Source organism: Zerene cesonia, unplaced genomic scaffold (assembly GCF_012273895.1).
Source record: "Zerene cesonia ecotype Mississippi unplaced genomic scaffold, Zerene_cesonia_1.1 Zces_u007, whole genome shotgun sequence".
NCBI classification, from domain to species: Eukaryota; Metazoa; Arthropoda; class Insecta; order Lepidoptera; family Pieridae; genus Zerene; species Zerene cesonia.
In genome coordinates, this window is record NW_024045137.1 from 1349444 (window position 1) to 1372677 (window position 23234).

Consider the following 23234-nt stretch of genomic DNA (forward strand, 5'->3'; position numbering starts at 1 on the left):
CAACGATTATATTTAAACGTGTAGCTTAAGCATTCTTGATTATGACAATCCAAAATCACTTCTAGAAGTCTCGTTTAATAAATAAGTTTTAGACTTCGAGTTAGTGTTTAAAATTGAGTTTGAGTTAGAGTTTGATCGTATCTTATGTTGCAGTTTAAGAAGATTGGAAACGAGTGAGCGATTTTGGGAGAACATGAAACATCTGAGGACGGGCTCCGTTGGATACGAAACACAACTCGATTTCATGGATTTTGTCGCGCTTTTCAGGAGTTTTAGGTAAGGCTTAGGCATAAGTGAATGGTGTGTGAGTTAGTCCACTTGTGGGAAACACACTTAGGTGTCGTAGGAAGCTAATCGGTTTTATACATTTAATATGACGTCGTGTCGTGATGCAAATATTCGCTTAACCATATTAGATATATATACCACTCTACCGCTCTACTATCAAGAGCCTTTGATTTTTAAATTTGCTTCTTAATTTAGAAAGTTAACATAATGACGTGTAAGCGCATTATAACGTTACGACTCTACAATTACTCTCTATAACTTTCTTTATCACTGCATTTATTCCGAATTTTCTACCACCCCTGGTTTAGTAATGCGCTTAAAGCTCTCGATCATATTGCATCTCTTCATCTACATTGGGCCCACTATCCGAAGTTCTCTTATTTTGTACAACTCCATAACTCTACCACGCCCAGCCTGGTGGTGCGCACCGATATCTCTCTTAATATGTACGTCTCTACATCTCTACAATCTACAACTCTACCACTCCCAACCTAGTAATGCGCACCGATATCTCTATTATTATGTACGTCTCTACATCTCTACAATCTACAACTGTACCACTGCCAGCCTAGTGATGCGCACCGATATCTCTCTTATGATATGTACTTAATCTCTACAACTCTACATCTCTAAAACTCTATAACTCTACAACTCTACAACTCTATCACCCCCAGCCTAGTGATGCGCAGCGAGCTCCGTGGCGTGTTCGAGCAGCTGGCGGTGCCGCGCACGCGCGCCGCGCTGCTGGCGGCGGAGCGCAGCCGCAGCTCGCCCGAGCTGTTCGCACGCAACGCCTACCGCACTGGTAAGATAACTTAGTTAAGATGTCGATATAATTAAGTAGTCTCACAAATTGGCGATTAGAATCAATTTAATTTGCATTTTCATTTTTAATATATCTTTATCCGCATGTGATATTTACCTAATAATAATTGTACACATAGCTCTAAGATGAATTGTATATATTATACTTGTTTATTTGTGGAACATTTACTGGTTAAACTCTAAATAAAAGAAGTCTCGATCTCGCAGAACAGAAGTCTGATCACCTACTTGTCCATAAAGAAAATCGATCAGTGAAACAGATGTACATCATCTGCCCCATATCCCACTACGGGACTCAGAACTTCACTAGGTTACTTTATACGTAAATAAATTCTACAGGTCTTCTAACAAGGAACGGATCGCTAGACCTAGAGCCGCCTAGCGACAAAGCCAGTCGAAAGAAAGCTTTCGACGTCTTGGCAGCCGCTGCGTTACCAGGTACTTTAACTATATTTAAGAACTGACTTGGTGTTTGTTTCCAATTGTTTTCCATGGGTCTCTTTTGGGTCAAGGGTCATTTCCATTTTAGACAGAGAGTCCAGGAGTCAATGGGGCAAAAATTTATATAATTAACAAGCTCTGATTATCACCTGTTTGCTTGTATGTTTGTAAGAAACCGACTTAATATATGTAATGAAATAACTAGTGTGTAGTGTGTAAATAAATAATGTATTTATATCACACAAGTCAGATGGGACATATTGCGCAGAAGAAAATTAGAAATTTCTTAAAGAATATAAAATCCCAGAGATCACGGGTGGCGAGAAGCTAGGCTTTGCCAAGGTTCGACGATACGACGCGGCCTCAATACTTGCCTCGTGATCATCCTACTGATCCTACTATCCTACTACCTATAGTTAACAGATTTTTTATCCGACAATATTGTTATCGATTGTATTACGATTATATTGCATAGTACACTACTACGATATCGTCCGACTTCGCTTGAATTTGACCTATTCATTAAGGGGGCGTTCATAAAACCTTGAGGTGTTTTTTTTAGATTTCCCGTATGGTGTCATGACGTGAGACTTTATTCAACCCCCTCCCTCAACCCCTAAACAAATCCCCCAAAAATATGATTAGTAAAAATTTTACAATAAAAAATAAAATCATAACTACTGCGATTAAAAAAAGAATATCTACCCTAATTCTTTGGCAGTCAGTAGTCCTATCCTATCCTACTATAATCCTACTTAATATTATAAATGCGAAAGTTTGTAAGGATGTGTGTGTGTTTGTTGCTCTTTCACGCAAAAACTACTGAACTGATTGCAATGAAATTCGGTACGCAGACAGCTGGACAACTGAAATAACATATAGGCAACTTTTTATCCCGATTTTCCTACGGGATACGGACTTACGCGGGTGAAACCGAGCGCAACTAGTTTACTCTATTATTGAAATACTCTCATTTATTGAATGTGATATAAATAAAAATTGGTGCAGGTGCAAACGCAGACTTAAGTGGTAGAGTGTTATCATTACCAACGCTGGGGAAGTTCTGCGAAACGAGACAAAGTGAGCCGAAAACTGAACAGCAACTAAAGGATATTATTCAGGTATGTTTTATAGACGAATATGATTATTTGTTTAATATTTTAGCCATTTACGAAAAGAAGTTATTACATATTAAGGGGTCAAAATAAGGTTTTTTTTATGTCATAGCGGGACACTGAGGTGGTGGTTCGCTTGATGGTAAGTGATCACCACTGTGAACATACCCATGAACATTCGAAGAGGATCCCCTTAGAAGCGAATGCGCTACCCGCTTTTAAGGGGTAAGGGATAAGGAAACAGTTGATGACTGGAAAGGACCCTTCCCAGTATGCACTGGGAAGGGTCAGGAATAGGAAACGGGCCTCCGTCTCCCACACTCACCGTACGAAACAAAATAGCATGCTATTATTTAACGTCGGTTTTCTGTGCCTCAATTTATTGATATAGTATTTGACAGCCTAAACCGAGCGCATTAAATTATTCAACTTATATTTTATGTGAAAGACACGCTGCACAGAATCCCTACTATAATATTATAAATACGAAAGTAACTCCGTCGTTATGTCCGTCTGTTACGCTTTCACGCCTAAACAACTGAACCGATTTTGATGAATTTTGGTATGATTATAGAACTGAACTTAGGAAAGGACTTACCGTACTAATGCGAAAAAATGGTAAATAGGTTTGAAATAGGGGATGACAGTTTGTATGGAAGTTCCTTAGTGTCAAACATAAAATCATGTAAGATTCTTTCACACCTAAACCACTTAACCAATCTTGACAAATAGTCTATAAAAGACTATATATATACTATATTATACTAGTTGCACCCGGCAAACGCTGTTCTGCCTTACAAGAGTAATCAATCAAAATCATTTAGGGGTATGAAAAATAGATGTTGGCCGATTCTCATAGATACCGTATAAGCACAAAAAATTTCATCAAAATCGGTCAAGCCGTTTCGGAGGAGTATGGCAACGAAAACTGTGACACGAGAATTTTATATATTAATATACCTTGGGAAAGACTATAGGCTACTAATTACCGTGTCGCGGGATACAACCGAATTCCACGCGGGCGGAAACCTAGTATCTGTTATATATAATATTCTCTGGTCTCTTTTAATAAACTTATCTAATTAACAATAATTCTTTCTACTAATATTATAAATGCGAAAGCTTTTAAGCATGTGTGTGTGTGTTTGTTGCTCTTTCACGCACAAACTACTGAACCGAATGCAATGAAATTTGGTACGTAGATAGCTGGACAACTGGAATAACATATAAGCAAATTTTTATCCCGATGTTTCTACGGGATACGGGCTTACGCGGGTAAAACCGTGGAGCGCAGCCAGTTTACAATAAGTTTACAATTGTTTGCAGAGGCACGAACCAGACCCTACGCTGAGGTCTGAAAACTGCCTGTCTTTCGAGGGCTTCGTCCGATTTCTATCAGACAAAGACAATTACGCGTTTGTACCAGAACAACGGAGAGTTGGCAACTTTATGGGGTGAGTTTAATTTAGTGTTTTCTATAGATAGATAGATAGATAGATAAAAAGTTTATTAAAAGAACACATTAAATACATGACAATTACAAATTAAGACGATTACACAAAGAAAAATTAACATAGAGAGGAAAAAAAAAGGACGGAGACAAATGTGCACTGTGTTCCTAAAAAGGGTCTTGGCTCAGCATAAATGTCAGAGTCAATGGGACCCTGACGCTGATATTCTGCCAACACCATTATCTATCTATCTATCTATCTATCTATCTATCCCCAACGGACATCATACAAACCCTCATGCATGAAATAGGCTTGATTTTTGAGGAAAAGTGGGTCCAGAACTGTCATGCCACATTGTGTCCCCTTGGGGAAAGAATCTTTCTTATTGAATACTGTTGAACTTCAGTTCGATTCATCCAGTAGTTGTTATTGGACCGATCTGATCGTTGATACTTCAGTCTAATACCTATTGATACCTTTGCGTTTTATATATTAAACATAAGATTAGTATGAATATTTCTAAACATACATATGAGTATATTTAAGGTCTGTATTGAATTTAATTCCGTTTTTTAAATTCAATCTATACAAACATTATAAAGCTGAAGTTTGTTTGAACGCACTAATCTCAGGAACTACTGGTTCGAATGTAAAAATTCTTTCAGTGTTAGATAGCCCATTTCTTGTGGAAGGCTATATATAAAACAAGGGCGAAGCCGGGGCGAACCGCTAGTATTTTATAAATAAAACCTACTTTATTTCTTTGTTTATCTACTTGGTTTATATTCGCTAAGAATCTGTTTTTTTATGATAGGTATTTGCATTATCCAAAATAATAAGATAGTAACGTTTTGCCAGGAAACCACCAGACGAGGATCAAACGAGGGATCTGATCAAGGAAATGTCAGGTCCCCTGAGTCAGTACTACATCGCGAGCAGTCACAACACTTACTTGACCGGACACCAACTCAAGGGGGAGTCGTCTGTCGAGTTGTATAGTCAGGTAAGTGACGATTTTCTTTTTTATAGCAGCAGTTGGGTCACATGATATGAAGTGGTCGTTACCGTACATTTAAAAATTTATGTATTTATTGCTATGTGTAGATATTTGTATATAATTATATATATATATGTTTGTATATCCCACTCACGGATGCAAAACGACGCATTACATTAATAATAAGTACCTGGATGACCGAGCTTTGCTCGGTTTAATTTCGTGAAGTTAGATTGTTTATAAGCGTTTTTTTCCAAGATCGTTTAGGCTTTTTTAAGTGAACACGTGCATTAAGAAGACACAAAACAATATAAACAATTAGTCTAACCTCAAAGCAAACACTCATTGACTTCGTTACTTAACAACGCCATTTGCTGGAACTTTAATTATTCACCAAAAAATAGTATTATCATTCGCCAATAGATGTCAGGAAGAGTCGCTAAGTTTAAGTCGATAAAACACGAATATGACATTTTCTAAAAAAGATTCCTAGCTAGATCGATTTATCGCCCCCGAAACCCCTATATACTAAATTTCATGAAATCGTTGGAGCCGATTCCGAGATTCCAAATATATATATATATATATAATTGGAATCTCGGAATATATATATATACTAGCTGCACCCGGCAAACGCTGTTCTGCCTTACTCTGATCATTTAGGGGGATGAAAAATAGATGTTGGCCGATTCTCATAGATACCGGATAAGCACAAAAAATTTCATCAAAATCGCTCAAGCCGTTTCGGAGGAGTATGGCAACGAAAACTGTGACACGAGAATTTTATATATTAGATATATATATATACAAGAATTGCTCGTTTAAAGGTATAAGATAGAAATAGTTTGTACCTAAAACATACGTTTATATGTATGTTTTAAGAATAACTTAGGATCTAGTTGAAAACCAGCGCCAGGCCAACGCCTGGCACAAGCTGAACTAGATCCTTTATGGCGATACTGTGGGACATATTATTATTATGCATTTTTGCTATCATTTTTTTCGTATCTCTCCATAATACTCGGGTACCTCCAGTAGGAAAGCACCCGGTCTTTTGGAAGACTTACGTGGGGACACAGATCCAACACGCAGAGGCTTATTTTTTTTATAATTATTGTTTAATTATTTTTTTATTTCATCTATGTTTTTGCGTTTCATGTCAGATTGTCTCCAAATAAATTATTTTTTTTTCTTATTTTTTCTTACCGCCCATAAACTCTTACTGCCGGTGTTGTTGCTCCTTTCTGGACTTATTTATATAATAGCTAGTTTATATTTTAGTTCATCAGGTAAGCGCATATATAGGTGCGTATTAATACGGTTTTTAATTACGTAATTACGGATTCCGTATACGACTGAATGTGTTTTTAAATTTTTTGTGGAAACTTCTAATACTTGTATGGTGTCTTTAATCTAAAAGAATTATTGCATTGTTTGATTCCCATAGATAAATAAAATAAAAATAAAATACCTGAACTATAGCGTTCATGCTAAGTGATTATTTGTTTGAGTACATCTAAATTATTTGGGACTAGACGCTCGACTAGCGTCTTATATAGTTTTATTTAAAAAAAAACAAATCTAATAATCCTTTATTAATAGAATTTACAAACAAAAACGGCTAGTAACTACTTCAATTAAAACAAATTGTCGCACAAAAATATAAACTCTCAAAATGAAACCACAACATCACAAAAAGTACATTTATTTAGTGTGTATTACGTCTATACCAAAAACGAGCTCTGTAATCATCGCTGCAAGTTAAAAATGCTGGCGCCGTTCCCGAGTGTACGATATATCTAAAAACATAAAAAAAAACATTAGCAATTATATATCATACTAGCTGACCGCCCCGACTTCGCCCGTTCTACATATGCATAGACAACAAAACTTTCAAACGGTGAAAGAATTTTTGAAATCGGACCAGCAGTTTATGTGTGATAACATTACAAACATACTTACATACAAACCTTTCATCTTTAAAATATTAGTAAAGTTATATAATAAAGATGAATCATGGAATGTATTTTTTTGTTTGTTACTTTATAACTTTTTGTTGGGTGAACCGATTTTGATGATTCTTTTTATATTTTAAAGCTATGTTACTCGTCATGTGGTCCCATTATTCCCATTAAATTTGGTCTCGGCATGACAATTTGAAAGCGATTTAGGTTTGATTTTATAAGAAACAAAAACGGTATTTTTCTCGGTATCTTTCTTTCTATATATATATGTATGTATTCATACAAATTTTTCTCTATTTCGCCCCACACCCCACAAAGTAATCATTTGTATGCATGCAGGGAGAGAGAAAGAAGGCGCATCTCTCCCTCTATCTCTCTATCTCCATCTCTCTCTCTCTCCATCTCTATCTCTCTCTCTCTCTCTCCCCCCCCCCCTCGCCCACCTGACCGCCCCGTTGTGCCCCAGCGACATGAGCTGGCAGCGGCTCGCGCTGCGCGAGTGCCACGTGCAGAGCGAGGTGGTCGCCTCGTCCGGGAACATCGCGTAGTCCTCCGTGTGGTTGAACACGGCCTGCGCGTGGTGCTCCTGCTTGCCTGCCCGTGTAGACATAGACATAGATGATAGACATAGACATAGAATAGGACATCTACATATATAAAACTGAAAGGTGACTGCGACGATAGACATAGACTATAGACATAGACTATATACATAGACGATAGACATAGACTATATACATAGACTATAGACATAGATGATAGACATAGACATAGAATAAGACATCTACATATATAAAACTCAAAGGTGTGACTGACTGACAAAGTGATCTATCAACGCACAGCCCAAACCACTGGACGGATCGGGCTGGAATTTGGCATCCAGATAGATGTTATGACGTAGGCATCCGCTAAGAAAGGATCTTGATAAATTGAAATGAAAATTTGTATCTTGCAAATTTATTAGATATACTAGCTGCGCCCCGCGGTTTCACCCGAGTAAATCCGTATCCCGTAGGAGTATCAGGATAAAAAGTTGCCTATATGTTATTCCAGTTGTCCATCTGTCTACGTATCAAATTTCATTGCAATCGGTTCAGTAGTTTTAGCGTGAAAGAGCAACAAACAAACACACACACACACACACACATACTTACAAACTTTCGCATTTACAATATTAGTAGGATAGGATAGGATAGTAGGATAGTAGGAAGTAGGATATCTAGATATATTAAGATTCCTGTTTTATCCCAAGGGAAATTTTAATCAGGATAAAAAGTATCCTATCACCCAAGTCAGGTCATATCCTGTCTGTATACCAAACATCTAAACAGACAAACTTTCACATTTATAATATAAGTGTGATATCAAATAATTATTTTAATTCTTAGCTAGATAAAAACACAAAGGTATTTTCGTTGTTTCATAAAAAAATAAAAATAAATTACACACCAGTCGTTCCCGCACCGGTGTATTGTATGAGACATCTACTGCTAGCCAGTTCCCATAGTTTTATCGACGAATCCATTCCGGAGGTGAGGAGGTACTGCGAACAAAAAAAAAAAACACTTACAAGAAAAACCGAGCCCTTAGAAAACGTACGTTGACGCACGCATCATACTCGTCTGTGTATATTATTCATTAATTAATTAATTAATTAATTCATTCATTCATTCATTCATTCATTCATTCATTCATTCTATTCAAATAGCATTACCAATATTACACATACCGTGTTTATTTATTACAAAAGAATTAAACTTAAATGAAATAAATTATAAAACATGTTAGAAAGATACATTAATAATTTTTTTTTATTTATTTTTGACTAGCTGCGCCTCGCGGTTTCACCAGCGTAAATCCGTATGCCGTAGGAATATCGAGATAAAAAGTTGCCTATGTGTAATTCCAGTTGTCCAGCTATCTACGTACCAAATGGCATTGCAATCGGTTAAGCAGTTTTCGCGCGAAAGAGCAACAAACACACACACACACACATTTATTTTTCGCGTTTAATCATTCATTCGTTCGTTCTTTAGTTCATTACCTTGCTAAAGTTCAGAAAACGGTAAATTCCGATATTATATGCCTTTTTTCACGTGTTATATAACCACGATCGGAGTGTCCCACAGTTTAAACACGCCATCGACACCTTTCATTCCATAATTCATTCAATCTTACATTAATCGTTCAATCATTAATTCCTCCGTTTACTGATTGTTTTATATTTCTTTTATTTGTCATAAAATTCATTCAATAATTCGTTCAATCATTCATTAATACATTCTTCCATTCATTGTTCGTATTTTTTACACAGTTATTTCATTCGTTCAATCATTCACTAATCATTAATTAATTCCTCCATTCATTGGTCATTTTATTTTTACTTCATTTACTCAGTTAATTCATTCAATAATTCGTTCAACCATCCACAAATTCATTCCTCCATTCAAACTTAAAATAAAGTAAGAATAAAGTGTTATTCTTACTTCATTTTAAGTTTCATTCATTTCTCAGTTCATTCGTTCATTCATTCATTCCTTCATTCATTAGTACCTTCATTCGTTCATTCATTCGTTCATTCATTCATTCATTCGTTCCTTCATTCATTAGTTCCTTCGTTCGTTCATTCGTTCGTTCGTTCGTTCATTACCTTGCTGTTCCGCGTGAACGCGACGGAGCACACCTCGGAGCCGTCGTGCGCGTTCTTGAACGTGTTGAAACAGCGATTGGAGACCGTGTCCCACAACTTCACCGAGCCGTCCGCGCTGCCGCTTGCGAAATATTTCCCGTTGGGTGAGAATCTGGAAATTTACAATAACATTATATTGAAAATTAGCTGCGCTACTTTAAAGAAAGATAAACATACAAAATTTCACACTTATACTAGCTGCACCCCGTGGTTTCACCCGCGTAAGTCCGTAACCCGTAGGAATATCGGGATAGAAAGTTGCCTATATGTTATTCCAGTCGTCCAGCTGTCTACATACCAAATTTTATTGCATATGATTCAGTAGTTTTTGTGTGAAAGAGCAACAAACGCACACACATCTTTACAAACTTTCGCATTTATAATATAAGTAGGAAGTAGGATAGGATTTATTTAATGTTATAGATACGATTAACAATTACTAGCGATCCGCCCCGGCTTCGCCCGTGGTATATATTTAGCCTATAGCCTTCCTCAATGAATGGGCAATCTAACATTGACAGAATTTTTCAATTCGGACCAGTAGTTTGAACGCACTAATCTCAGTGCGTTCAAACAAACAAACAAATATATAATATTGGTATAGATAACAAATTAAATCTAATAATACTCTTACACATTCACTCGTGGGACAATAAAATAAATCATATTATTTAAATAGAATAATTCTAATAAAGAAATAATAAAATTAATAAAGTCTAGATGCTTAACGAATGCATGTTAGTCGATCACGTGGTAATTGCTGCACGGATTTTGATGAAGTTGAATTTATTTCAGTTCATGTGTCAGAATAATAAAGCAATAAAGTTTTTTTTTTTTTTGGGGAAAGTAGACGGTGAGTGTTGCCGGATGTGCTATCATCCTCCTACTCTATCCGTCTCTATCTCACTCGCTTGTTATTATTAATTTGCTTCGTGATGATGTCTGTCTCTCTCACACACTACCTCTATCTCACTCACTTGATCGAGTTGACTTGTTTCTTGTGATGGTGCAATAGAACGGAGCACATACAAACTAACTGGTGATGACGTCACACAGCTTGCCACCAAACGTATCTATATCTCTCTCTCACACACTAACTCTGTCTCACTCACTTGATCGAGTTGACTTGTTTCTTGTGATGGTGCGACGGCACCGGGCACACGAAGCACTGGCTGGTGGTGACGTCATACAACCTGATCACCGGGTGAGTGGTGGACGCTATGATGTGATCACCGAGCGGGTGGAACGCGACGCACAACACTTGCTCGGCGTCCTGGGGGGTTACATAGGTTAAAATCGGGGCGTAAAGTAAATATAAAAAAAATGGTTTTTTTTTCCGCGTGGGTACAACAACAAATAAATAGATAGATGAACAGACATTTTGAAACGTGCGAGCAACGCATTCACCTATACTCTGTGCACGGGCGGCGGTGATCGCTTACCATCAGGCGGACCACCAGCTCAGTCGCCCGCTATGACATAACAAAAAAAAAAAAAAAAACAAAAAAAAATCCAACAAACATATTTATATTTCTATTCTTTCGAAAATTTCGCATTTATAAATGCTATAAAACTAAAAAAAAAAAAAAATTAAGCAAACATACATTTTGGCCCATATCCTTTTCCTTACCCTTCCCAGTCCTTTCCTTTAGTCCTATCGCCAATCCATTCTTAATACCTTCCCAATTTGAAGTCGGCAATCCATTTGTAGAGGCGTACGGTCTGCAATGGACCTTACGCCTCTCCAAATGTCCATGGGCGGTGGTGGCGCTTACCATCAGGCGACCCACCAGCTCCATTACCGACTGTTACATATAAAAAAAAGACACAAACTCACCGTTATCGACTTGTACGCCTTCTTGGCGGACGCTTTAGTGATATCGAAGAGCTTGATGCAGCAGTCCCTCGACGCCGACACGAGTATCTGTTCCCGGGGGTGGAAATCGAGCGCTGTTATTTCGTCTGTGTGATCGTACCTGAGCGAGAAAAAAAGTTCTTTTTTGCAATTTTTTTATTTATATTATTCCTACCTGTATTTATTTCAATTTTTTTATTTATATTAATCTGTATTTACTTCAATTTTTTATTTACATTAATCTGTATTTACTTAAATTTTTTATTTATATTAATGTGTATTTACTTAAATTTTTTATTTATATTAATCAGTATTTATTTCAATTTTTTATTTATATTAATCTGTATTTATTTCAATTTTTTTATTTATGTTAATCTGTATTTATTTCAATTTTTTATTTATATTAATCTGTTCTACAAATCAGAAGATATTTTTTTTGTTTTAATCTAATCTTCAATTAATGTAAAAACTCACAATGTCCTTATAACCGGGTGGCCCTGTTGCTCCCTCCCCGGGTCGACCTCTTCGGGCGCGGATTTAGCCAACATGCGTTCCACATCCAAAATCTGTGGAATTTGACAAAAAAAAAAAAAAAACACTTCACTACGAGTGTGGACAAGTTCAAAATGTCGGGTTAATAATATAATGAATAAATCGCGTTTAAAACCCGTTAAAGTCTTCATTTTCTAAATGTATAATACTCGCGTAAAATCAAATACAACAAACAAACATACAAACATACAGGTGAAACTAATAAAAAGCGTGTAAAAAATGGGTTGTTTGTAATATTTCGTAATTCTTGACAACCTTCGCTCCCGTTTTTTTCTTTTTTTTGCTTTTTTTCACTAAACTTAATGGAACAGAGTACAATTATTGCTTCCACTAACACACACCTATTTAACCGCCGTTCCCAAAAATGACCCATATCTTTTTTCTTTTTTTGTATCCACGTCACCTTGACACTCTTCAATTTTTTTTTTTTTGTGACCCATTGTTTCTTTTTTCATTTTTTTTTGTATCAACGTCAACAACCTTGATACTCTTTTCGATTAATTTTTCTTTTTTTTTTTTGTATCCACGTCACCTTGATGCTCGCGTCCACGCTGCCGGTCGCCACGAGCTGCCCGCAGGAGCTGAACGCGCCGGCGCGGCACGCCATCTTGTGCGACGTCACGTACGCCGTCTCGTACGTCGCCGGCTCCGGCGCCAGCGACGACGCGTCCATTTCGAACTCCAAGTCTGGTTGTGAATACGCGAATGCGTTTTAAACGACGAACGTGCAGTGTACGAATCTCGTTTCTAAACTGTATTAACGCGATAAAAAAAGCAGTGGTGGCTTAGCGGTGAGAACCTCGGACCTCAAAAATCGATAAGTCGGGGTTCGAGACCGGGCGAGCGTGCAGGAAATAAATTGATTTTTCAATTTATCTGCACATGTGGACAACATCACCACTGCTTAAAACGGTGAAGGAAAACATCGTGAGGAAACCGGCATGTCCAAGAATCAAAAGTTCGACGACATGTGACATCTGCCAACCCGCACATGGCCAGCGTGGTGGATTATGGCCTGAACCCTCATAGGAGGCCTGTGTCCCAGCAGTGGGAACGTGTATGGGCTGATAATGATGATGATTAACGCGATAAGAAGGAAAAAATACAAAATAAAAAAAAAGAGAAAAACATCACAAGGATCGGTCAAGCTGTTTGAAATAGGCTTGATTGCAAATAGTATATGAGAATTGTATATTTAAACAAACATATACAGATAAACTTACTTTTAAATTAACAACTAGCTGCGCCGGTTTCACCTGAGTAAATCCTATCCCGTAAGAATATCGGGATAAAAAGTTGCCTATTTGTTATTCCAGTTGTCCAGCTGTCTACGTACCAAATTCATTGCAATCGGTTCAGTAGTTTGTGCGTGAAAGAGCAACAAACATATACACATCCTTACAAACTTGAGAGAGCTATGCTTCATAAGTGTTGCAAAGTTTGAATTGAATCTATCCGTTTAGAGTGGGTCAAAATCGAGTCTATAGGAATCGGTTACAAACATGCAGGTGAAGTTAATAAAAGCCTGTTAATAACCATACCAAAACCAGTAGTCCCCAAAAGATGTTCAGCGCCACTTGATGCAGCGAGCCTGTCTTTTCGGTCCGGTTCATGCTGGAGCCCCACCATCATCAGATTAAGAAGCCTGAAAAGTTTAGAAAACTGTATCAGAAAGGACTCCCATAAGAAGCACTTTTGAGTAGTGGTAGTATAAATATTATTATAAACAGTTGGGAAAGCAGTTTCTATATTTCATGTTGGGGTCCCACCATTATTAGATTTAGAAGCCTGAAAGTTAAGAAAATCAAACGGAACACCTTTGTTATTGAGATATTGGTTCGCAAAGTATAATTGAATATTGAGAAACAATTTTTTTTTAATTCAACTTGTTCGACTAAAGCTGATGCAAAAATGAATAACACTCAGTTTTAGAGACTATCTCGCTAGATTCTTTCTGTAGAATCTGCTTTTGAACCCCTGGATTGTAGAACAAAAATTATATCACACCTGTCACTTGGTGGGCATGGTGGATCAGCATGTACAGCTGCAGATAGCGTTGCCGCAATTGGTTGGAAACCATCATAGTATAACTGACTGGAAAACACACGAGAAATATTTACTGTTTAGAAAATCTTAAAAAATTGTGTTAATGATAGAATTAGCTACATCGTCTCACTTGCTCTTCAGAGTATATGGAAAGGCATTATTTAATCTTAATCCTAATCCTACTTCCTACTAGTCCTACTAATATTATAAATGCGAAAGTTTGTAAGGATGTGTGTGTGTTTGATGCTCTTTCACGCAAAAGCTACTGAACCGATTGCAATGAAATTTGGTACGTAGATAGCTGGACAACTGGAATAACATATAGGCAACTTTTTATGCCGATATTCCTACGGGATACGGACTTACGCGGTATAACCGCGGGCTGCACCTAGTATATCATAAGGATAATAAGATAAACTCATGAAATTATTATATTGTCACCAAACTAATATAAACAAAGAAAGTTTGAGTAAAAGTGAGTAAAAATTTAGTGTTAAGTTGCTGGCTACATAAAAACATACAAACATACAAGTGAAACTTATAAATAGCGATTTAAAAATAAAAAATTCTAATGGACAAATACTAAATATCTACTTTATCTAAATATCTTGAAAATTTAAATCTAAAGTTTATTTACTTGTATTGTATGTCACTATAAGATAGTAACAACCGGGAGATTGTAATAGAACTTCGTAACCTGTTTACTAACGATAACTTAAAACCTAGCATGGTAAAGTAATCATAACTTAACCTTACTTGAATTAAATACTATACGTATTGAAAGAAACTATTCAACGTCTAAAGCATTTTTTAAAACTTTTAAATCAGATTGTTTCATTAAAATATCTAATGACTGCAATTAATCACAGAGCAACGGTCGTATGTAAACACAACTAACCTGATAATCATACGGTATAACAATTCCCTGTTCTTCACAACGTTCCTGGTATCTACATCTGTTGATGCTTCCTTCATTTCTATAAATCGAACTTATAATATTTTCAAAAATATCGAAAAATAGCGCAGGACCGGCACACGGGTTGTTTTTATTTTTAACAGTTTGACATCAACAAACAGATCAAACTTCTTGACAGTGACGTTTGTCTATGGCAGTACTACAGGTTAAAAATTAGTCAAAGAGAAACCAGTTTCCGACGGTCGCAAAGAACAACTGAGTAAGGACAAGTATAACCGCTTTGTACCGAGTTTATCATGTTAATAATAATCAATAACTCTGATCATGCGCTGTAACAGAGCAATCCTATATGAATGACCACAACGGTACAAGAAGCATCGTTAAATCAGGCGTATGCACAAATGCAATTTATTTTTACAGTTCATTAAAACTAATGCGTTCAAAACAAGTTCAAAGGATTCTAATATGAATGAATGAACATAATCCTATGCTCTTTAATTAGTTAGGTTGTTTGTCCGTGTCGTATCGATGGACTTGGAATACATTTTTAAATTACTACATAATATAAAACATAGTTCTTTGTCGCGCCTATCTGTTCCCAGTAAATTCAAAGAATTTTAACCTGTTTTCAGAAAAGGATAGCGTAGATGGCGAAAAACATTTTATAAGTAATTTGTTGATAAGATTATATAATAGATAAAATAAAATAAGATAAAAATTTGAGTTTAAATTTTCAAATTGCAATCCATGCCTTTGTGGGTATGCTATAAATATAACTAATATTATTTCTCGAATTAACTTTACGGTCTTATTGTTTATTAGTTATCTGTAACCACTGAATCGAGGGGAAGATCCAATAAAAAATGAAATAATAATTTTGGAAACTGAAAAAAAAAATCAATAAATATTAAAGAGTCTCTTGAAATTCAGTTAATTTTCAAGCCTTTTTTATTTTTATGTTTAAAAAGTTTTATTGAGTTGTATATAAGCAAAAAGGATTCGCAACAGAATGATTGTACCGATTTAATAAAATTTTTATGTATGTCGTTAAGATTTAATTTATTTATAGAAAAACGGGTAGTTGAATTTTTTTCTTAGCAATGTGCTTCAGCACATTAGTAAGAAAAAAAATCAACTACCCGTTTTTCTATAAATTAGTTAAGACAGTTCGTTAAAAATAATTATTAATTACTTTTATTTTTGTAACGTTTGCACTAAATTTTCCCCCACCAGGTACTGCTCACGGGCTGCAGATGTGTGGAACTCGACTGCTGGGACGGGGACGACGGCAACCCAGTCATTTATCATGGGCACACGTTCACCACGAAAATACCGTTTCGGAGAGTGGTTGAAACAATTGCCAGGTATACAATGATTTATTTATTTTTCATAATTATTTAGAGTATGTTAAGAAGGATTACCATCGTCTATACTAATCCAGGATATTAACGATTCATTATCCCTAACTGCGAAAATATCTCTGTTCGTCTCTTCATACCTAAACCACTAAAGCGAAGTGAATTTATTCACTTGTGGTTTGTTCTATCCTACTTCCTACTTCATACTAATCCTATCCTACTAATGTTATAAATGCGAAAGTTTGTAAGGTGTGTGTGTTTGTTGCTCTTTCACGCAAAAACTACTGAACCGATTGCAATGAAATTTTGTACGTATATAGTTGGACACCTGGAATAACATATAGGTAACTTTTTATCCTGATATTCCTACGGGATACGGACTTGCGCGGGTGAAACCGCAGGGCGCAGCTAGTATTTTATATTTATTTGTTTTTTCATGCCCATTAAACGTATAAAAAATCGTGTATTTAATGTGATTTACATATAATGTTATCTGTATTGTTTGATGGAAATTTTTTATTAAAAATACTTAACCTTTTTCTTTTTCTTATCATTTTTCTTTTTTTTTTAGGAGTGCGTTCGTCACATCACCGTACCCCCTTATATTGAGTATAGAAAATCATTGCAGTTTACCGCAACAGCAGGTGATGGCAAGCACATTTGAGGTCAGTTGTTATGATTATTTATAAATATATAAAATAAATATATCAGACATATCTGATTCGATACTACAATGAAGACTTCGTCAGAACGCGTTCTCGGAGTGATAACTTGATGCTGCAATATTGTGCCGAATTGTGTTATATATTTTTTTTTCTTTTATGGCTTAAATCTTGCTAGATACCCACGGCCCCCGGGGAAGAGGTCGTGGGTTATGTCGGATTCCAACCGACTAAAACCCACTGTGTTCCGTCGAGCCACATACGTGAAGGGGCCACAGGTGTTTGTTAGAATTCGTCCGCGACCCCCTCGGCTGTCCTGCCGGCACAAACTTAGAGCAGCTTATTTGCCTGCCCTTCTGTGACGGCGTGAGCGGAACACGCCTCGCGCCGCCTCGCAATTGTGTGGTACTACGCACTAATGACTTTGTTGATAGTTGTCTCTCAGTTTTCTCGTATATTGCCGCTTAGTACAACACAATTCGGTTCGGTTCTGACGCACGCTAAGTACGCGTTGTTTGACAATAAGAGGATAGATCAAGGAGGTATGCAAAGAGTAGTGTTACAATATGCATGTGTGTGCATAGACATTAGGTTTGGGGTTTCATCGCGAGCAAAAAGAAAGTATTTAATGAATTACTAACAAACTTACGGGACTACTTACTATCCTTGTTTTACATTTGATTACGTCCGCGGACACGTGTCGTAAGATTTCGAAATATATCAATTTTTCCTTTTGTAACAACTAGCTGCCGCCCCGGTTTCACCCGCGTAAATCCGTATTTCGTGGGAGTATCTAAAAAGTTGCCTATATGTTATTCCAGTTGTCCAGCTGTCTACGTACCAAATTTCATTGCAATCGGTCGAGTAGTTTTTGCGAATGTATAATATTACAAACTATCGCATTTATAATATTAGTAGGAAGAAAGTATTATTGTAGTGATACAGCTATCTAGCGTTACAGTTTTTGATTAAAAGTTACTAATTGCTACATTACTTTAGGGGTACGTAAGACACCGATTAACAAATAAATGAAATCTTAACTTCCTTTTATTATTACTAAGGTTAAGCTTAAGAGATTATTTGTTTGAACGCACTAATCTCAGGAACTACAGGTCCGATTTGAAAAATTCTTTCAGTGTTAGATAGCCCATTTATTGAGGAAGGCTACAGACTATATACCACGGGCGAAGCCGGGGCGGGTGCTAGTTTACAAATAAATGAAACCTGTTAAGTACGTAAGTAGGGGACAAGTGAAACGCTCGAAGGCTTGATTCGCACTGCTTTAATTAATCAACCGAACATAGGCGCGGACGCAGCCACGCACACATATACAACAAAACCTTAACTTCCTTTTATTATCACTGTCTACATGTTACGTCATTTACTCTACTAGTTCTCTCTTCATCCAGGCAGTGTTTGGAGACCAATTGGTAACAACATTTCTGTTTGATGTTGATTATACGGACGAGCCGAGACTGCCCAGCCCGGAACAACTGAAATTCAAGGTACGTTCGCGCCATAGTGTTTTTGTGCGTTACATTTTATAAGCCGTTTCATGTGGGACATTTTTGACGTGACAACGTCTTAAATTAGGTTGCGGCTCGGAGTCACTCATGAAAAAGTGTAACGCCCGGTAACGTTACGATGAGTCACCGAACTATGATCGGTCCGCCGCGCGCGCAGCACTAGAGAATTAGGCGCATTGAATCGGTGCGTGCTTGTGTCTCTGTCTCTGTCTTTTTAGTAAACAAAATATATTTTCTATAGTTAAAATTTGTGCAATTCTTATTTTCATTCAATTCCTTGTTCCTATTGTGCAATTTAATAATATTCATATCAATAAATATTCTACCGAGAAAAAGACGTTGTCACGTAAAATCTTCGCCCGTAAAACCGACTTTACAGGCAACCATTTTTTATGTCACATCAATGGCAATGGATTTTTGTCAGGAGGTTAAACTGTGATCACCGTCGGTAATGGAGCTGGTGGGACGCCTGATGGTAAGTGCTATCACCGCCCATGAACATTTGGAGAGACATAAGGTCCATTGCAGACCTTACCCTGTACAATTGGATTGCCAACAACATTGAGCAAATATTAAATAAAATCTAGGTTAAGCAACGGTGACGGCGGTCGTAAGTTGGATGGCTGTACAAATTGTCCAAGCTTTTCTGCACGGAAACCTCAGTGTCGCGAGTCCGACTCGCAACATTTATTTTGTTTTTTTTTTCTCTCGTCGAGGTCGTGGAAGGTCATTTGTAGTCATCGTCAGCCATCACCTTGGCAACAGACTGACCACTATATTAGATTGTACTAATCGATAATTTATTGCCAGGTGCTGATAAAAAATAAGAAGTTATTGCCAGTGGAGTCGAGTCCGACTGTCGGATTAACTGGTGCGACGTCCGTCCAAGGTGGAGCGCTATCCTCCACATTCAGGTGAGATGCATTCTTAACCGACTTTTAAAAATGTTCACGATGACATTTTAATATAGCTAAATAGCTTTATTAAGCTATAAAGCTAAATAGCTAGCTAATAGCTTGAGAAAGGTGTTCGTTGCATTGAAAGCGGTTTTTAAGCTAAGTTTATACCCAATAATTATTTATAACAAAAAATGAAAAAATGTAATCTTCAAATTGTCAGAACTAACCTTTTAAGTTAATTAAATGGAAGGATTTTAAAAGTAATTTACGCGGGGAGCCTCACCTTTCAAATATTAAGAGAACCATCAAAATTTGTTCAATCGGTCGAAAGTTCCAAAGTAACAATTCCAAAAAAAAAAATAATAATAGAGATTAGTGCGTTCAAAGAAACAAAAAAACTCTTCAACTTTATAATATTAGTAGATAGAGATAACTCCGTGGGTTTTCAACCGATGGACGTGATTCTCTTCGTGTTTGACAGGGAACTGGAGACCATCCACCCTAAGACGTTAGTGACCATATTTGCAGATAAAAGTGAAGTCCCGTGTCCCCTAGTGGGGTATGTGGCAGATGATGTAAATCCGTTTCAGTGATCGATTTTCTTTAGGGACAAGTATGTGTTCAGCCTTCGGTGTTCTGCCAGACCGAGACATTTTTTTTTGTGCGTCCCCACCGGGAATTGAACCCAGGACCCCTCGGTTCTACGCTTACGCGTTAACCACTGTACCAAGGAGGCGGACATTTGCAGATAATGAATGTTTTTTTTTCAGGGCTAACGGCCTACGGCAGACCAGTGCGTCACTGCCGGAAGCATCCAACCGGAACAGCTCGATAATGTCCAACCAATCGGCTGGATCCTCCATCACCGAGTATCTGTCTGATGAGGATTATGATGAAGATGATGAATTCGAAGGTAGTTATAACACAGCCAGCTGTGTCCCGCGATTTTACGCACGAAGTACCTGATGTTATATAGCCAAAGCTTTCCTCAATAAATGGGCTATCTATCGCTGGATTCTTAATTATTAATTTTTCAAATCGGACCAGTATCCCGTATGAATATCGGGATAAAGAGTTGCCTATATGTTATTCCAGTTGTCCAGCTATATACGTACCAAATTTCATTACAATCGGTTGAGTAGCTTTTGCGTGAAAGAGCAACAAACACACACACATCCTTACAAATTTTCGCATTTATAATACTACTAGCTGCAACCCGCGGTTTCACCCGCGTAAGTCCGTATCCCGTACGAATATCGGTATAAAAAGTTGCCTATATGTTATTCCAGTTGTCCAGCTATATACGTACCAAATTTCATTGTATCGGTTGAGTAGCTTTTGCGTGAAAGAGCAACAAACACACACACATCCTTACAAACTTTCGCATTTATAATATTAGTAAGATTAATAGGAAGTTAATTAAAGTTAACTAAATTAAATTCACCTGTGTTTGTTCAAGAAAAAGAATTACACAAGATACTTAACGCAATGGAAGACAAGGCTGGTCGGACGTCCCTCTCCCTCTACCAGAGCTTCCGTAGGAGCGAGGGGGACGGCGACACCACCGGCAGCATGAAACACGCCGCGAACAGGAAACGAAGCAACCAAATTGCGAGGGAACTTAGCGATATGGTCACTTATGTCCAAGTGAGTGCCTAGCTTCGTGCACCCGCGTGCCAGCCCATATCCTTTTCCTTATCCTTCTCAGTACTTTACTTTATACCTCTCATCAGTCCTTAATCCCTTTACAATTTGAAGTCGACAAGCCATTTGGTGTGAGGTCTGCAATCGACTTTACGCCTCTCCAAATGTCCATGGGCGGTGGTAGCGCTTACCATCAGGCGACCCACCAGCTCCATGGCCGACTGTGATCAAAGGCTAACCTCCTGACAAAAATCATGCAATAATACCGCTCCCTTGCGAACAAACAAACAAAAACAAAACAATACGCCGTCACATTTATCATTACAACATTATTTATTTATTTATTTATTCTTTATTGCACACTTTCACACTTTCAAAATATAAAAAAGAAATAAAATTTAACAAAAACTAGTATGAAAATGGCGGCCTTATGGCTAAAAACCATCTCTACCAGGCTTTATATTAAGTTTAGAAATTAAAAACTTTTTAACGGATTTTAAACACGATTTATTCATTATGTTATTAACCTGACGTTTCGAACACTTTACACTCGCGTTTAAAATTCGTTAAAAAGTTTTTAATTTCTAAATGTATAATACTCGCGTAAAATCAAACACAAGAAAATACTGTTATTTTATGAAGAATATAAAACTGAATATAAAGTTATTTATTTTAATTGTGTGGTCCCTTTTTGTAATATTCTTTCGCTAACTCCATTTTGAACTAATACAATTTTTCCGTCCGTTGCGTAGTTTTATTAATTAAGTATACATATATACATAGCATACATAAATACATACAGAGAAAGCGATTTTGTTTTAACTTTATGTAGTGACTAGCAGCGCCTCGCGGTTTCACCCGCATAACTGTTGTGTTATTCCATTTATCCAGCTATCTACGTACCAAATTTCATTGCAATCGACTCACTAGTTTTTGCGTGAAAGAGTAACAAACATAAACAACCGTCCTTACAAACTTTCGCATTTACAATATTAGTAGGATTAGTAGGATAGCATAGTGGGATAGGGTAGTAGGATAGGATAGGATAGGATACTATACATTAGGTTAGGTTAAGTACTATCGATATCGGTTTAGTGTTTTTATATCTGTATTAGTTATAGAATAATCGCATGCGTACACTCTACGATTGCACCATCTAATATATAAAATTCTCGTGTCACAGTTTTCGTTACTATACTCCTCCGAAACGGCTTGACCGATTTTGATGAAATTTTTGAAATTTCTATGAGAATCGTCCAACATCTATGTTTCATACCCCTAAATGATAAGAGTAAGGCAGAACAGCGTTTGCCGAGTGCAGCTAGTATACATATATTTATAATCATCATTTATTTCGTTTCAGGCGATCAAATTCCGCGGCCTCAGCCCGCTTTCGCCTCGCAGTTCAGTGAAACAGCCGAGCGCGGTGAAGGAGACAGCACCCGCCTGCAGTAGCTTCGAATCCTCCGAGAGTAGCGACAGTGCTGGCACGGTGGGGTCATTTTTAACCGATTTTAAAAAAGAAGATTCTCGAGATAGCGTTTTTTGTATTTATAAAACAGATAACCGATAAAAAAATGAGGATCTCAATTGTTTTTGTTTGTTGCCTCATGATTATTTATTGGGTGAAGCGATTTTGATGATTCTAAAAAACATCAAGATCTGGAATATAAGGAATCTTTTTTTTTATGCCATAAACTGGTAACTGAACTGGTGGTTCGGCTGATGATAAGCGATCACATGAACATTCGAAGAGATAGACGCTGCCCGCTGTAAAGGGTATCATCATCATCATCATCATCCCCTATATGCCGTGTCCCTAGGCCAGTCCCTAGGCAGGTCCCCTGTTTCCCAGCAGTGTTCCCACTGCTGGTAAACAGGCCTCTTGTGAGGGTATTAAAAGGTATAGGGATAAGGAAAGAATTATAACAAACATTAGAAACAGTTACTGCCTTCCTCTCTTTCTACTACTACTTTCTACGCGTATATCCATTTTCCCTCCCCCT

General features: G+C 37.2%; 2 protein-coding genes across 2 annotated transcripts in view; one reads left to right on the forward strand and one right to left on the reverse strand.

The window, feature by feature from the left end:
• The window catches only part of LOC119839021 (1-phosphatidylinositol 4,5-bisphosphate phosphodiesterase epsilon-1-like), a 135143-nt gene that overhangs the window by 92793 nt on the left and 19116 nt on the right, over nt 1-23234 (forward strand). The window contains exons 17-29 of the mRNA XM_038365190.1: nt 154-276; nt 963-1093; nt 1453-1551; nt 2563-2675; nt 3996-4123; nt 4979-5123; nt 16373-16503; nt 17069-17162; nt 18569-18664; nt 19496-19599; nt 20355-20497; nt 21044-21231; nt 22592-22725. Coding sequence (XP_038221118.1) covers nt 154-276; nt 963-1093; nt 1453-1551; nt 2563-2675; nt 3996-4123; nt 4979-5123; nt 16373-16503; nt 17069-17162; nt 18569-18664; nt 19496-19599; nt 20355-20497; nt 21044-21231; nt 22592-22725 — 1629 coding nt within the window. The remainder of the gene's footprint in view (nt 1-153; nt 277-962; nt 1094-1452; nt 1552-2562; nt 2676-3995; nt 4124-4978; nt 5124-16372; nt 16504-17068; nt 17163-18568; nt 18665-19495; nt 19600-20354; nt 20498-21043; nt 21232-22591; nt 22726-23234) is intronic.
• LOC119839034 (cleavage stimulation factor subunit 1) lies at nt 6807-15198 on the reverse strand. The gene is made up of 11 exons (XM_038365204.1): nt 15122-15198; nt 14185-14271; nt 13719-13822; nt 12710-12864; nt 12100-12191; nt 11608-11746; nt 10883-11043; nt 9732-9882; nt 8531-8624; nt 7525-7675; nt 6807-6916 (listed from the first exon to the last, which is right to left on the reverse strand). The coding sequence occupies exons 1-11, from the start codon at nt 15196-15198 to the stop codon at nt 6826-6828; spliced, it is 1302 nt and encodes a 433-aa protein (XP_038221132.1). The 3' UTR covers nt 6807-6825.